We start from the raw sequence: 14,012 nt of genomic DNA, 5'->3' as shown, positions 1-14,012 counted from the left end.
CTCAGGGCATGTTGAGTTTCTTTTATTTTTTATTTCAATTTCTTATTTAAATAGTGAACATATATGCTAATATTAGTTTCAGGTGTAGAATTTAGTGATTCATCACTTAAATACAAAACCCAGTGCTTGGGACGCCTGGGTAACTAAGGGGTTGGGCGTCTACCTTCAGCTCAGGGTATGATCCCAGGATACAGGATGGAGTGCTGCATCGGCTCCCTGCAAGGGAGCTGCTTGTCCCTGTGCCTGTGTTTCTGCCTCTCCCTCTGTGTATTTTATGAATGAATAAATAAGTCTTTAAAAACAAAAAACAGGGGCAGCCCTGGTGGCTCAGCGGTTTAGCGCCACCTTCAGCCCAGGGCGTGATCCTGGAGACCTGGGATCGAGTTCCGTGTCGGGCTCCCTGCATGGAGCCTGCTTCTCCCTCGGCCTGTTTCTCTGCCTCTCTCTCTCTCTGTGTCGCTTATGAATAAATAAATGAAATATTTTTAAAAAATAAAAACAAAAAAACAGTGCTTGTCACAAGTGCCCTCCTTAATCCCCATCACCCATTCAGCCCATCCTACACACACCTCTCTCCATCAGCCCTTAGTTTGTTCTCTGTTGTTAAGAGTTTCTTATGGTTTGTTACCCCTCTTTTTCCCCTTCCCTTATGTTCATCTGTTTTGTTTTTTAAATTCCACATATAAGTGAAATCATATGATATTTGTCTTTCTCTGGGACTTATTTTGCTTAGCATAATACTCTCTGGCTCTGTCCACATTGTTGCCAATGGCAAGATTTCATTCTCTTTGATGACTGAGTAATATTCCATTGTATATATGTATACATCTTTTTTTTTAAAGATTTTATTTATTGATTGAGTAGAGACACAGAGAGAGAGGCAGAGACATAGGCAGAGGGAGAAGCAGGCTCCCCACAGGGAGCCTGATACAGGACTCAATCCCAGGACCCCTGGATCATACCCTGAGCCCAAGGCAGACACTCAGCCGCTGAGCCACCTGTCCATTCATCAGTCGATGGACATTTGGGCTCTTTCCATAATTTGGCAGGGTATGTTGAGTTTCATAGGACTGTTTTCCTGTTCATTATAGTTCAAGTTAATAAACATTTAATGAGTCCCTACTTCTAGGCTTTTTGTATGCAGAGGGGCTACAGAAATAAATGAGAAGGCAGCCAAGATAGTTCAGCTGAAGATAGTTCAGCTGGGAGAGCATTACACTGAAGATATAAAGGTCCTTGGAAGAATGAGATGCACTGTAGTAAGGAGACCAGGAGTATGGATAGGTTGTGGGATAGAAATGTAACACTCCTCTGCCACAATATGGTAAGTGCTAGACCAGAAGATAAATTGAGGAGGAGGTCAGGCCAAGTTAAAGGGAGAAGGTGATCTATAGAGCAGACAAAGATCATCACAGCTCATGCACAAACAAGGCTTCTGGCATAGGGAATGACCCCATTGTGTGTCCCTGGACAACAGTTGTGTCTACTGTGTTCAAAGCATAAGAAATAGGAGTCAGGAGGGAGACTACAGGAAGTTGAGGTTGAAACCAGGTGTAAAGAGAACTACATGTGGCTTAAGGAGTTTGGGTTTCATTCTTTCAACACTGGGGAAACTTTAAGTCAGAAGACTGATATGATCATATATGTTTTATAAATTCTAGTAGCATTATGGAGAATGATTAAGAATAATGTCTCTAAAACTAAAACTTTGATCACTCTTACCCATCTTTGCTGCTTCTGTCATACTTGGCTCTACTACTAGAATCGTAAAACAGCCTAGTAGGAAGAAGAGGGCATAAGTGATGGATTGAATTTCTTATATACTTAATGGCTCTGAGTACCTGTGACTACCTTTTAGAGTTTTAAATTTCCTCCCTTATTAACAGATTATCATTTCACATTGATAATAGTGTGCTTGCCAAAGCAAACTCTTCTCCTTTTAAATATAGAGCTGGCTGAAAAATCCAAGTAAACAGCTGGGGGCTGACCATGATACAGTATGTGACTTTCAGTGATTTGACTTGGAGACATATATTTTGATCATCAGATGACTTTTTTTCCTGGTTCTGATCTTATTCTAGATCTTTATAACTTAACTATCCAACAACTTCATATAAGTGAAATATAACTGCAGCTTGTTTAAAAGATCATAATCACACATTTAAAAACATTTTTAAATTTATTTTAATATAGGTGATTGGAGTTGTGCTTCAAAAATTTCAGCAGTTCAACAGTATTTTATCTGCCAACAATAAGCTCTTTACTTGATTGCACCATGAGAAAGCTGCTAATGAAACTTGCTGAACACAAAAATGGACTTGAAGAACCAAAAGGCATTGTTTTCAAATGAAGAATACTGAACAATTTTAAGCCTCGATGCTTTTTAATCACCACTGAGATTTTCCTCATAACATCAGAATGGCAAGCAGGCGAAAATCCACAACACCTTGCATGGTCCTTGCCAGTGAACAGGATCCAGACCTGGAGTTGATATCAGATTTGGATGAAGGTCCTCCTGTACTTACACCTGTAGAAAACACCAGAGCAGAGAGTATCTCAAGTGATGAAGAAGTTCATGAATCTGTGGATTCTGACAATCAACAAAATAAAAAAGTTGAAGGTGGCTATGAATGTAAATATTGTACTTTTCAAACCCCAGATCTAAATATGTTTACTTTTCATGTGGATTCAGAACATCCCAATGTAGTGCTAAATTCATCCTATGTTTGTGTTGAATGCAATTTTCTTACCAAAAGGTATGATGCACTTTCCGAGCATAATCTGAAATATCACCCAGGAGAAGAGAATTTTAAGTTGACTATGGTGAAACGAAATAACCAGACAATCTTTGAACAGACAATAAATGATCTGACTTTTGATGGTAGTTTTGTCAAAGAGGAGAATTCAGAGCAAGCTGAACCTACAGAAGTTTCTTCTTCAGGAATATCTATCAGTAAAACCCCAATCATGAAAATGATGAAAAATAAAGTGGAGAACAAACGGATCACAGTTCATCACAACTCAGTTGAGGACATTCCTGAAGACAAAGAGAATGAAATCAAACCAGACCGTGAAGAAACTGTGGAAAATCCAAGTTCCTCAGCCTCTGAATCTAATACAAGTACTTCGATTGTCAACAGAATACATCCAAATACTGCCAGCACAGTCATGACCCCAGCAGCAGTTCTTCCTGGGTTAGCACAGGTGATAACTGCTGTATCAGCTCAGCAGAATTCCAATTTGATTCCCAAAGTCTTAATCCCCGTTAATAGCATTCCTACCTACAATGCTGCATTGGATAACAACCCCCTGTTGCTTAACACCTACAACAAGTTCCCTTATCCCACAATGTCAGAAATTACTGTTCTTTCTGCTCAAGCAAAATACACAGAGGAACAGATCAAGATATGGTTTTCAGCCCAACGCTTAAAACATGGTGTTAGCTGGACTCCCGAGGAAGTAGAGGAGGCCAGAAGAAAACAATTCAATGGAACAGTACACACTGTACCTCAGACCATAACCGTTATTCCTACACACATTTCCACAGGGAGTAATGGTTTACCATCCATTTTACAGACATGCCAAATAGTTGGTCAGCCAGGACTGGTCCTTACACAAGTAGCTGGAGCAAACCCCTTGCCAGTAACAGCACCTATAGCCTTGACAGTGGCAGGGGTTCCAAATCAAACAAACGTACAAAAAAGTCAGGCACCTGCTGCCCAGCCTATTGCAGAGACAAAGCCAGCAACAGCAGCAATCCCACCTTCTCAGCTTGTTAAACATGAAACCACAGGGGCAAACCCTGATTCATTTGGCATTCGAGCCAAAAAGACTAAAGAACAACTGGCTGAATTAAAAGTCAGCTACCTTAAAAATCAGTTTCCCCATGATTCAGAAATTATCAGACTTATGAAAATCACAGGCCTGACTAAAGGAGAGATTAAAAAATGGTTTAGTGACACAAGGTACAACCAGAGAAATTCGAAGAGTAATCAGTGCTTACATCTCAACAATGATTCCTCCACGACTATTATTATAGACTCCAGTGATGAAACCACGGAATCCCCAACTGTTGTTACTTCACAGCCTAAACAATCCTGGAATCCTTTTCCCGACTTCACTCCCCAGAAATTTAAAGAGAAGACCGCAGAACAGCTCCGTGCCCTTCAGGCAAGTTTTCTCAACAGCTCTGTACTCACAGATGAAGAGTTAAATAGGTTAAGAGCTCAAACCAAACTTACCAGAAGGGAAATTGATGCTTGGTTTACAGAGAAGAAGAAATCAAAAGCTTTAAAGGAGGAGAAAATGGAAGTAGATGAAAATAATGCAGGTAGTTCCAAAGAAGAACCTGGAGAAACTTCTCCCAGAGATGAATCTGGTGCACCTAAGCCAGGAAATACGGGCAAGATCTGTAAAAAAACACCTGAGCAGTTGCACATGCTTAAGAGTGCATTTGTCCGAACCCAGTGGCCATCACCAGAAGAATATGACAAGTTGGCTGAAGAAAGCGGGCTTGCTAGAACAGACATTGTCAGTTGGTTTGGGGACACCCGTTATGCTTGGAAAAATGGAAACTTAAAATGGTACTACTACTATCAAAGCGCCAATTCGAGTAGTATGAATGGGCTGTCCTCCCTTAGGAAAAGGGGGAGGGGGAGACCCAAAGGAAGGGGAAGAGGAAGACCACGTGGGCGGCCGAGAGGAAGCAAGAGAATGAACAACTGGGACAGGGGGCCATCACTCATAAAATTTAAAACTGGAACTGCAATACTTAAGGATTATTACCTGAAGCACAAATTTCTTAATGAGCAAGACCTTGACGAGCTCGTGAACAAATCACATATGGGCTATGAGCAGGTCAGAGAGTGGTTTGCAGAAAGACAGAGGAGATCCGAGTTAGGTATGGAATTATTTGAGGAAAATGAGGAGGAAGATGAAGTGATCGATGATCAGGAAGAGGACGAAGAAGAAACAGATGATAGTGACACTTGGGAACCCCCACGACATGTGAAACGGAAGCTTTCTAAATCAGATGACTGAAATGTAAGTTTCTAATCTGAGTGTATATTCATCAACCATATACATTTAGAATAGTCACCTTATATCTGACGCCTTCACTCTTGACAGTTTTTTCTGAGATGGTTTTCCTTTTAGCTAATAAGAGGACTAAGGACCAAGACTGTGGCCAAGAGACACGTGATTATTATGTGTAGTCTGATTATTATGATTGTTACATTGATTATGTAGAATTTAATGCTGCTATCATTTTTACATAAAATGTTTTTTTTTTTCACTTTGTTTTAAGGGAAAGGTACCCATTCTCAGAGAAGGGAGACTAGACTGGTGGTGGAGTGGAGGGATTCACAAAATACTGAAGATAACTAAAATGTATTGTTTGCAACCCTCCTTCACTAAAGCTTCATTTTTTGCCTATTTAAGGGAAGAATTCAAAAATGAAAATTAAAAAGAAGGGGAAAAGTGTACCGAAGGACAAACTTACCACAGGGGCGAGGATTGCTCAGTTTTAGGAAACTAGGTGAAAATGGGTATCTTTTTTAATTTATTGTATTGCCCCCAAACTATTAGGTTTTTAACTAGAGTTTAAAATGCTTTATGTGGGATCCTTGGGTGGCGCAGCGGTTTGGCGCCTGCCTTTGGCCCAGGGCGCGATCCTGGAGACCCGGGATCGAATCCCACGTCGGGCTCCCAGTGCATGGAGCCTGCTTCTCCCTCTGCCTGTGTCTCTGCCTCTCTCTCTCTCTGTGTGAGACTATCATAAATAAATAAAAATTAAAAAAATAAAATAAAATAAAATAAAATGCTTTATGTGTTAAAATTATTCAGTAATTTTTCTGTTGAAAGCCAAAGGTCTATTTTAGGCTTTATGTAAATTCATATTTGCTTGGAGGGCATCTGTTTTTGAAAACTGTGATATAAATTATTTCTGACTTAGAGATCAAAAGGTAAATAACATATTTGATATTAAATTAACTCAGTTGCCTAAATTGTCTTTTCATTCTTTGATAGAAAACAAACCTGCTACCAGAAGAAATGCTGTATTTGGTTAAAAATACATCTCTTGCTATAAAAGCGCAAGTAAACATGCTTTAAATCTGAAATGTTTGGCATGTTCCTTAAATTTTAACTCTTTTATAGATTGAATTAAAATTTCACTGTAGCTGCAAATCAGACACCTGATTTGGAGTTAGGACTTCAATTCTTAATACTTTTGGAATTTAATAGCATAGTTCTACTCTCTGTTTTGGAGTGTTCTAGGATAAAACTATACTCTGTTGAGTATAGAGTAAACCATATTCTATTGCAAATAATGCACTTGTCACAAAATGTTTGTATATGTCTGTCAGGAGTCCAAAAGCATCTTATTATCAGAGATTACTGCCGTGTTCTCAAACAGTAAAAAAGGAAATGAGGAATAGATCCTCATTATCGTATGAGCATGTTTACTTACTTCCTTAGCTGTTTGCATCCCTACCCCATCCTCTACTTTTATGCTCTATTATTCTGCACAGTATTTCCATGACTCCCCCATGTCTTCCTCACTGGTTTTATTTATTTTGTTAAACAGTTATTTATAGAGAGCTTAATATGTACCAGGCACTTTTCTTTTTGCTTAGCAGTCCTTTTCCAGACTTTCTTTTCATTAACATTTTTTTTTCAAGCAGAAATATAGATGAAACTAAAGCATCTATTTTTGAGTAAATCTTACTCCAGGTTATTGATAATGTAAGTAACAGGAAGTTAAACAATGTTGTATAGCTTTATTCTGAAGTGCAGTCCTCCATTTCCTAATGTCAGAAATTTTCAGGACAGGCTTTCTTCTGACCCAGATGCATAAAATATTTTTACCAGGCTTTTTTTTTTTTTTTTTTTTTGCTAAACACAATTCTCACTCGGCCAAGATTAAATCAACAAATGTGTTGCTGCAGTGAATTGTCCTTGTGGTTGTAGTAACTTCAGCAATGATTCTGTAGGGAGCTGCAATCTTCTAAAAATAACAGGAACTTTTTTGTACAGTTTTTGGCTTTGTGTGGATAATTCTCATGTTCTGTATTGACACTCTAATGGATACTATGATAAAAATTCATACAAAGCCACAGTTTTCAAAAAATTATGTATGTTATTCATGTACTTTCATGGTACATATTCAGGCATGCCTTTAAAAATATTCAAAAGTCTAAAATTTAAAAATGCATTAATTAGCAAGTTACTGTTGGCTTAACAAAATAACTTTTCATCTTATAAGAGGATTCATCTTAAGTTTCCTCTTATTTCTTCACTTAAATATGGTTCAGTTTACCAAAAATAAGTAACCAAAACTTCTCCAAAATAGTTATTGCAAAAAGTGAAATACATATATATCTTTTGCATAAGTGAGACTTGTATATAAATAGAAAAAAAATACAAGAGCCTTTAGATCTCAGTCTGTTTATTACAAATACTGACAGTGAATATACACTTCCTACTAATAATTGTTTTTATAAATTTTAACATAAAGGTGAAAATGTCCATATGCAGAACCTATACATAGGAGTTGCACACAAAATCTACTTTATATAAAATGTATATAGCAAGTGATCTCAGTGTTTAATAAGCAAATACAAAGGATGTATTTTCATGGCTAATTTGTATAATTTTTGTTTCTAAAGTGGTAAACATTAAAATATGGGTTTTAAAAAATTTTAGTTTTTTATTATGTTTTTCTTTTATAGCTGCCTAACGTTGGAGGAGAATCAATTCTTCAACGCAAGATGTCTGATTTACTGTGAATGGGCCCAATCTTTGATGACACTGAAAATGTTTTGGGGCATACACATTCTCAAAAAAATAGGATCCAATACCCAAAAGAAATGGAACTTAATGTTGTGCCAAAGTTAAACTACTGCATTTGGCGGAAGTTCTGCAATGTAAATAGAACACTAATTAAACAACTTGTAAAAATTCGAATTTTAATATAGTACATTTTTATTCTGATATGATGGAGATGTTCTGATTCTTAGACTTTCTGAGGGGGTTTAATGACCACTAGAGCTTGTCCTCATATTTTGTCCAGCTTAATACTGTATGTCTAGTGAGATGGGCCTTATTGCCTATATTCTTTGATATGTGATTAAGCTTATAGCTTTGAGTGACCAAACATTTTACAGAGTAAAAATTGTTAGAAACAGGAAGAGGAAAAACTTGATGTATTTCTATGTCTTATTTATCAGGCCCTGCACTGAGATTAAAATTTGTGCATGGGCTTATACAATTTCAACGTAAGTGGAAAAAAGCAGCCTATTGACACATGTTGAAACAGTAAGATTTTGTGATATCATTGGCCCTTAATGATGGATCTTTAATTTAACACATTCATGGATACCACTATTATTCTGTAATACTCTGTTCATTTTTTTCATTAGAAGCTGAATTTGCTTTGTATTAAACTGAAGATAATCAATTCTGAAGAAGGAAAAGAAAAAGGCATAAGAATTTGGTAGGGTGAAACTCTGAAATAATTATTTTACCAAAAATGTGAAGAAGAACCATTTAGTAAATATATACTTAATGTTTTCTTAACAATCATATAGAAATCAGAAATGTTTGTACAGGTATCATATCAGAATTTTCAAGAATTCTCTTTCAGGGAAATTCTACTTTATGTAGCAATTTCAGTGAATAGAGAGAAAATTCTGAACTGATCATAATGAGTTAAAGGTTAGCTTTTCATTTATGAATCATGGGAGTGTTAACTGTTAACTCTTGCCATATCAGGAGACTGAAAGTTCATACTAACTTATAAACTTTGTAAAGACCGGTGCTGTTCATTCATGTTGAGAAGGACCCTTTTTTTTTTTTTTTTGTGACTTTAGGATCGTTTTTCAAAATGTGCTTTCTTCATAGAAAAAAAATGTTCAGTTTAATTAGCTCTGGATTTTAAAATGTTTTTCCGAATGACCGGATGTAGTGGGCTTGGCCAGTTTCTTTTGTCTAATTTAATGAATAATATTAAGCTCTTGTTTTTACCTAAATGTTTGTCAGCTAATGAAATGTTATGAAAAAGCCTTGAATATGCATGCTGCTTTCATTTTTATAAACTTTTTATTTTTTAACTATAGCTTTATTAGTAATTCCAAAATGCTGCAATTTAGCTGATTTCTTCACTCAGACAGCTGGCTTTGTGGGTGGCTTTTTCATACTACTGTTAACTTTTTTAAGAAGAAGCAATGTAAAGACTGTAACAATTTAATGCACTAAACTGTTCTTTCTTTTACACATTTAAAAACTTCTTAAAGCCCTCTGTATTATAATAATTAAATTGCTCCCTTTTTTAAACCATTGCTAATGTGGTCTGCGTTTTGTTTGACAATTTTCATATTTGAAATGTCAAGTATTAGAAATAAAGCCTTTGAATAATATATTTATATTATGTTTCCCCTGCTATATGTAAACTTTGTATAACCATAAATAACTAGTAGTAATTTCCCTCTCTGTCTCTTTTATAAACTTGACACTTCATTCTGCTCTGATGTTTGCTAGATTTTAAATATATTTATTTGACAGAGCAAAAGCCCTCTTTTCCGGGTTAATGATGTCCTTGAATACAGAATAAAAATTAGCAGTGATTAGTAGGTTTCAGTGATTTTTTTTCCATTTTATTAATTGAGTTTTTTAAAAACTGTGGTAAAATACACATAACAAAATTTGCCACTATAGCTGTTTTTAGGTGTATGATTCAATGGCATTAATTATGTTCACAATGTTGGGCAACCATTACCACTATTAACAAAACATTTTCATCATCCCAAACAGAAACTCCATAACCGTTGAGCATTCCCCCTCCCCCAAGCCCCTGGTAACCTTTAATCTACTATTCTATTTCTCTGAAATTGCCTATTTTTGATATTTCAAGTAAGTGGAATTATACAATACTTTTCCTTTTGTACTTGATTATCATAATGTTTTCAAGGTGCATTCATGTTGTAATATATATCAGTACTTTGTTCCTTTTTTTTTTTTTTTTTTTAAGTAGGCTCCATGCCCAGCGTGGAGCCCAGTATGGGGCTTGAACTCATGAGATCTTGGTCTTGAACCCTGAGATCAAGACCTGAACCAAGATCAAGAGTCGGAGGCTTAACTGATTGAGCCACCCCAGGTACTTCTGTTACTTTTTATGGCAGAATAATATTCCAGACGGTAGCTGTGTTTTGTTTGTTTGTTGTTTTATTTGAGTATAGTTGCCACACGATGTTACATTAGTTTCAAGTATACAACATAGTGATTGAACAATCCAATATATACATTTTATTTATTCTTCTGTTGATAGATGATAGACATTTGAGTTGTTTTTACCTTTTGGCCAGAAAAATGCTACAGTAAACATGGGCGTGTATAAGTATCCATTTAGAGTCTCTGTTTTCAGTTCTTTCAGGTATTTATCTAGGAGCGGAATTGCTGAATCAAATAGTAATTCTGTGTTTAAATTTTTGAGGAACCACCAAACTTTTCTACAGTGACAAAATGTCTTCCATAGTGTCTGTAACCATTTTACTCCAGTTTCTTTGTATCCTAGCCAACATTTTTTATTTTCAGTTTTAAAAAGTTATTATTATTATTATTATTATTACTACTAGTATTACTATCCTAATAGGTATGAAGTGGTGTCTCATAGTTTTGATTTGCATTTCTCTAATGACTAATGATGTTCCACATCTTTTAGCTGTTTATTGACTATTTATAGATTTTCTTTGGAGAAGTAAGTGTGTGTTCAAGTCCTTTGCCCAAGTATAATTGCGTTGCTTTTTGTCGTTGAGTTTTAGGGGTTCTTTGTATATTTTGGATGGAAACCTTTAACAGATTATATGATTTGCAGATACAGTCACTTCTCATTATCCACAGATTCTGTTTATGAAATTTGACTACTCACTAACATTTATTTGCAATCCTGAAATCAATATTCATGGCACTTTTGTGCTCATCCACACACATGTGAATGGTGGCAAAACATTTGAATTGTCAAACTGCGTGTTCCCAGATGAAGTTTAAAAAAAAAAAAGTTATGCTTTGCCTCTTATTTCAACTCTCAGATTATAAAGAAACATCCCTTCTGTAGTCTGTTAGTGCCACTTTTAAAGTATTTTTGCGTCTTTTCTTGGTGATTTAGCTGTTTAAAATGACCCTAAGTGTAGTGCTGAAGCACTGTCTAGTGTTCATAAATGCAAGAAGGCTGTGAGGTGCCTTATGGAGAAAACACGTGTTAGACAAGCTTTATTCAGGCATGAGTTATGGTGCTGTCGGCTGAGAGTTCAATGTTAATGAATCAACAATGTATATTAAATAGGGTATCTTTAAACAGAAGAACACATAAAACAGGTTATGTATTAATCAGTTTATGAAAACGTTATGATCGAAAAACTCCCAGGATTCTCCCTAGGAGAATTTGTTCAGTATTCACTGAATTAGTGACTCTATAGAACATGACTATTGAGAGGAACAAAAATTGACTATATTTTCTTCCTTCTGTGGATTGTATTTTCACTTTCTTGATAGCATCATTTGATGAACAAAAAATTTTCTACTGTGATAATGTTCAATTTATCTATTTTTGTTATTGTTGTTATTTATGCTTTTGATGTCATATCTAAGAATCCATTTCCAAGGGGTGCCTGGCTGGCTCAGTTGGTAGATCATGAGACTTTTGATCTCTAGATTGAGTTCAAGCCCTGTATTGGTCCTACAAATTATTTAATAAGAAAAAATCCATTGCCAAATCCAAGGTCATGAAGATTTACCCCTACGTTTTCTTCTAAGAGTTTTATGGTTACAGCTCTTTTTTATGTTTTTTATTTTATTTTTTATGGTTACAGATCTTATATTTAGATCATTAATGCATTGTGAATAAATTTTTGTATATGGCTTGAGGTAAAAGTCCGACTTCATTCTTTTGTTTGTGGTAATCCAGTTATCCTAGTGCTATCTGTTGAAACAACTATCTTTCTCTTACTGAATGGATATAGCACCCTAGTCAAAAATCAGTTGCCTATATTTATGAAGGTTTATTTCTAGACTTTCACTTCTATTCCTTTGGTATATATACTTATCCTTTTGCCATTGCCACACTGTTTTGATTATTTTAGTTTTATAGTAAGTTTTCACATCAGGAGTATGAGTCCTTAACTTTCTTCTTTTTCAAGATTATTTTGTATACTTGGGGTCCCTTGCAATTATATGCAAATTTGAGGATTGGCTTTTCCATTTCTGAAAAAAAGTTATTAGAAGTTTAAATTATGAACCATGGAAGCAGTTATGTTGAATCTTTAGATTGCTTTGGGTAGTATTGACATCTTAACAATATTCAGTATTCCTATCTATGAAGATGAGATGCCTTTCCACTTATTTAGGTCTTATTTCTTTGAGCAAGTTTTGTAGTTTTCAGTGGATAAGTCTTTCACTTCCTTGGTTACATGTTATTCATAGATATTCTTTAGATGCTATTGTTATTGGAATTGCTGTCTTAATTTGTTCTTCAGATGTTTATTGTACAGAAGCAACTAATTTTTGTTTGTTGATCTCATAACCTCCAATTTTGCTGGATTCACTTATTAGCTCTAGTAGTTTTCTTGTGGATTCTTTAGTATTTTCTATATGTAGGATCATGCCCTCCTTAAATAGATGTAGTTTTACTCTTTTCCCATCTGGATACCTATTTTTCTCATCTAATTGCTCTGGCTGGAACTTCTGACACTGTGCTGCATAGCACTGGTAAAAGAGGACATCCTTGTCTTGTTCCTGATCACAAAAGAAGGCTTTTAACCTTGCCATCAAATATCATTATCTGTGGGCTTTTTATTAATGTCCTTTATCATGTTAGGGAAGTTGTAGTCTTAGTGTTCTGACAGATTTAATTGTGAAAGAGTGCTGGATTTGTGTCAGATGCTTTCTCTGGCATCAATTGAGATGATTGTATGGTTCCCCCCCTTCATTCTATTAATATGATGTCTTATATTGATTATTTTTCTTGCGTTAAACCACTCTTGTATTCCTAAAATAAATCCCACTTAGTTATAGTGGGAGGGCACTGGGAGGGGCTTTCCTGATGAAAGAAGTGGTGAGCTGGGATGCCTGGATGGCTCAGCGGTTGAGCATCTGCCTTCCGCCCAGGGTATGATCCCGGGATCCGGGATCGAGTCCCACGTTGGGCTCCCTGCGTGGAGCCTGTTTCTCCCTCTGCCTGTGTCTGTGCCTCTCTCTCTCAATCTGTGTCTCTCATGAATAAATGAATAAAATCTTAAAAAAAAAAAAAGTGGTGAGCTGAGACCTAGTAAATGCAGGGAAGGTTGTAAGATAAAGGAAAGACTTGGAGTGGGGGTCAGGGGCAATGTAGGAGGCCTATTCTGGAGAGGACCCAGCCTGGCTACAAAGCAGGATTCAGTGAAAGAAATGAGGTAGGGAAGGATAAAACCTTTATAGGTGATGGATATGTTCATCATCGTGAGTGGAGGGAGGGTTTCATAGATATATACCTATGTCAAAATTCATTTTAAATATGTGTAGTTGTTAATTATAACTTAATAAAGTTATATAAACAGAAACACAAAAATAAATAAACAAAAGAATAAAACAGTATGAGTTAGTTTGGTGTCAGACTGTAGATGGCTTTGAATGCCTGAAGAATGTATAGTTAGTAAGGCATTGCGCTTTTTATTTTATTTTTTAAAAGATTTATTTATTTACTCATGAGACACACACAGAGAGGGAGAGGCAGAGACATAGGCAGAGGAAGAAGCAGGTTCCTCACAGGGAGCCCAATGTGGAACTGGATCCCGGATCCCAGGATCAGGCAGGCCCTGATCCGAAGACAGGTGCTCAACCTTTGAGCCACCCAGGTGTCCTGGTATTGGGCTTTTTAAAAGTACCTCTAAGGTCTCCCTTGGGCCAGGAAAGTAGTAACCTCAGACACCCATCTTTGAGGGCTGGATAAAACTTCCTCTTGCTTCATAGAGCATCTGGATTTC

General features: G+C 36.2%; 1 protein-coding gene and 1 long non-coding RNA gene across 3 annotated transcripts; one reads left to right on the top strand and one right to left on the bottom strand.

Moving 5' to 3' along the window:
* Positions 1 to 2,160: 2,160 nt before the first annotated feature.
* Positions 2,161 to 6,870, bottom strand: LOC144309914 (uncharacterized). Its single transcript, XR_013375775.1, has 2 exons — positions 4,004 to 6,870; positions 2,161 to 2,527 (listed from the first exon to the last, which is right to left on the bottom strand). It is a non-coding gene; the product is annotated as an uncharacterized LOC144309914 (long non-coding RNA).
* LOC144309912 (zinc fingers and homeoboxes protein 1) lies at positions 2,197 to 9,338 on the top strand. 2 transcript variants are annotated; one of them, XM_077890871.1, is made up of 2 exons: positions 2,197 to 5,043; positions 8,421 to 9,338. In XM_077890871.1, the coding sequence occupies exon 1, from the start codon at positions 2,419 to 2,421 to the stop codon at positions 5,038 to 5,040; it is 2,622 nt and encodes an 873-aa protein (XP_077746997.1). In that variant the 5' UTR covers positions 2,197 to 2,418; the 3' UTR covers positions 5,041 to 5,043; positions 8,421 to 9,338. The 2 variants fall into 2 exon arrangements, with proteins under 2 accessions (XP_077746997.1, XP_077746996.1); XM_077890870.1 differs by having other exon boundaries at positions 7,731 to 9,338.
* Positions 9,339 to 14,012: the final 4,674 nt, after the last annotated feature.

Source organism: Canis aureus, unplaced genomic scaffold, assembly GCF_053574225.1.
Source record: "Canis aureus isolate CA01 unplaced genomic scaffold, VMU_Caureus_v.1.0 ptg000251l_RagTag, whole genome shotgun sequence".
Taxonomy (NCBI): Eukaryota; Metazoa; Chordata; class Mammalia; order Carnivora; family Canidae; genus Canis; species Canis aureus.
This window is presented reverse-complemented; position numbering and strand designations above follow the sequence as displayed.